General features: G+C 62.5%; 2 protein-coding genes across 2 annotated transcripts in view; one reads left to right on the top strand and one right to left on the bottom strand.

Annotated features, from left to right (window-relative positions):
- Window positions 1-331, top strand: part of DNAH10 (dynein, axonemal, heavy chain 10) — a 65,258-nt gene extending 64,927 nt beyond the window's left edge. Inside the window, exon 78 of the mRNA XM_005886314.2 lies at window positions 7-331. Coding sequence (XP_005886376.1) covers window positions 7-153 — 147 coding nt within the window. The 3' untranslated portion in view covers window positions 154-331. The remainder of the gene's footprint in view (window positions 1-6) is intronic.
- A 640-nt stretch (window positions 332-971) lies between these two features.
- The window catches only part of CCDC92 (coiled-coil domain containing 92), a 3,082-nt gene continuing 2,194 nt past the window's right edge, over window positions 972-1,859 (bottom strand). The window contains exon 3 of the mRNA XM_014533347.1: window positions 972-1,857. Coding sequence (XP_014388833.1) covers window positions 1,443-1,857 — 415 coding nt within the window. The 3' untranslated portion in view covers window positions 972-1,442. The remainder of the gene's footprint in view (window positions 1,858-1,859) is intronic.

Below are 1,859 nucleotides of genomic sequence, written 5' to 3'. Positions count from 1 at the left end.
TTGCAGAACACCTTCCGGACGCCCGTCTACACCACCTCCACCAGGAGGAACGCCATGGGCGTGGGCCTGGTCTTCGAGGCCGACCTCTTCACCACCAGGCACATCTCGCACTGGGTGCTGCAGGGCGTGTGCCTCACCCTGAACTCCGACTGACCCTGGGGGAGGGGCTCTCAGTCCACTCTCGTTTGGGGGCTTCTCGAGAGGCAGCAATGGGGGTTTCCTTTCACTTGAAATCAGCCATTTTCCTCTCTTCCCATAAAATTCAGCTGCACGGCTTTGTTTTTGAAGCTTTTTTAAGGAGTTAAGTAAATTCTAAAGGACAGCGTGTGAAGATGTTGAGGGTTTCTTTTCCTTCTCAGAGGAAACACTTGATTAAGCCAAAGGGCCTGGCGTGTCCCTGGCACAGGGAGGACCCTCATGTGCTTCTCCGGAGACGCCCCCCGGGGGCAGACGGCCAGGCTGCGGCCCGTCAGGCAGAGCCCTTCCCCTGGGCCAGGGCCCCGCAGCCGCTCCTCCCCTCCCAGAGCCCTCCGTCTCCCGCGTGTGCAATGCTGTGAGCTTGGTGTTTCATTCCTGCGTGAGCCCCCACCACCCTCCTGGGTCTGTGGGTTGGGTGCACAATGGCCACCTCCAGGATGGCACTGTGGGGCCAGCCTGGGGCCCGGCCGGCCGGCCAAGGTGAGGAGGCCTCACTGTGAGGGGGGGCAGGCGAGCACTTGGTGCACCAGGGCGGCCAGCCTCAGCCTCGTCGCTTTTGCCAGACCCTTCCTTCCGCGGGGTAGCTCTGGGCAGCGGGAGACAACAGGGACTCCTCTTTTCAGAAGTGAACCCCCAGCACCCCCCACGGGCTGTGTCCCTGGGTGAGGCCGCTGTCTGGGCGAGAACACAGCAGTTACAGGAGGCCCCGCCGTCTCCCTCCCAGCCGCCTCCTTCCCTCGCTGCTTCAATAAAAGACACAAAACAGAGAGGAGGCAGGTTTAGAAAATAAAGTTTGTTGGGATCTTGAACATTTCGGCTAAAACTTAACAAAAAATATGAACACACATTCAGGTTGCGGTGATATGAGAAGCAACGTCATCTTATTTAGTTCCCGTGACATACACATACACCTGCCGCCAGGGCCGCCGGGAAAGGCCTGTCAGAGGTGAGGGGTCTCCATGGGAGTGGCTATCTGACCACGTTGACACTGAGCAGCATGCAGCCTGCGGGCCGCTGTCCACGCGCCGGGACACGGGTGTGCGGGAAGCAGGCCATGCGGCACAGGCGTGGGGCACAGCTGCTACAGGAGCTGCAGCGGGACACGAGCACGTGGGTGAGAGACGGGGTGGGAGGGGAACGGTGGCGGGTCTGAGGAGTGTGGCATGCATGGAAACTAAACAAAATGGCGTGATGGGAGTTCCGCAGCGGTGATCACAGTGTGGACAGCGGCGGGCGTGGCAGCCTCACACAGTTCGGTCCGTCCCCGAGTTCTTCCTGACGCCCGTGCCCCCGCGCACCTGGTCCACCGCCAGTGTCTCCACCTCTGGCTGCGCCTGCGGCGGGACCGCGTGGGGGATGCGGGGGGCCACACCCACGTGGACCTTGTGCTTCTCGCCGGAGCTGCGGTCGGAAGCGATGGGGGGGATGACCAGGGGCCTCTCCTTGATGAGGTGGACCTCGGCCGACTCCCTGGCCAGCAGGAACGGGGTGGGGTCGGGCATGGCATCCACCGGTTCCCGCAAAAGGAGTTTCCGGCTCTCGGCCCCAAATCTGTAGACCTCGTCGAATTCGGGGTGCAGGGGGGCGGAGAGGCTCTTTTTCATGCGGCGGCGGGGCGTCTCGGGCTGCTTGTCCCTGGGGGGCCCAGGCCTGTAGCCGGC

Source organism: Myotis brandtii, unplaced genomic scaffold (assembly GCF_000412655.1).
Source record: "Myotis brandtii unplaced genomic scaffold, ASM41265v1 scaffold97, whole genome shotgun sequence".
Lineage (NCBI taxonomy): Eukaryota > Metazoa > Chordata > Mammalia > Chiroptera > Vespertilionidae > Myotis > Myotis brandtii.
The sequence above is the reverse complement of the archived record's forward strand: the minus strand, read 5'-3'. Positions and strand labels throughout refer to the sequence as shown.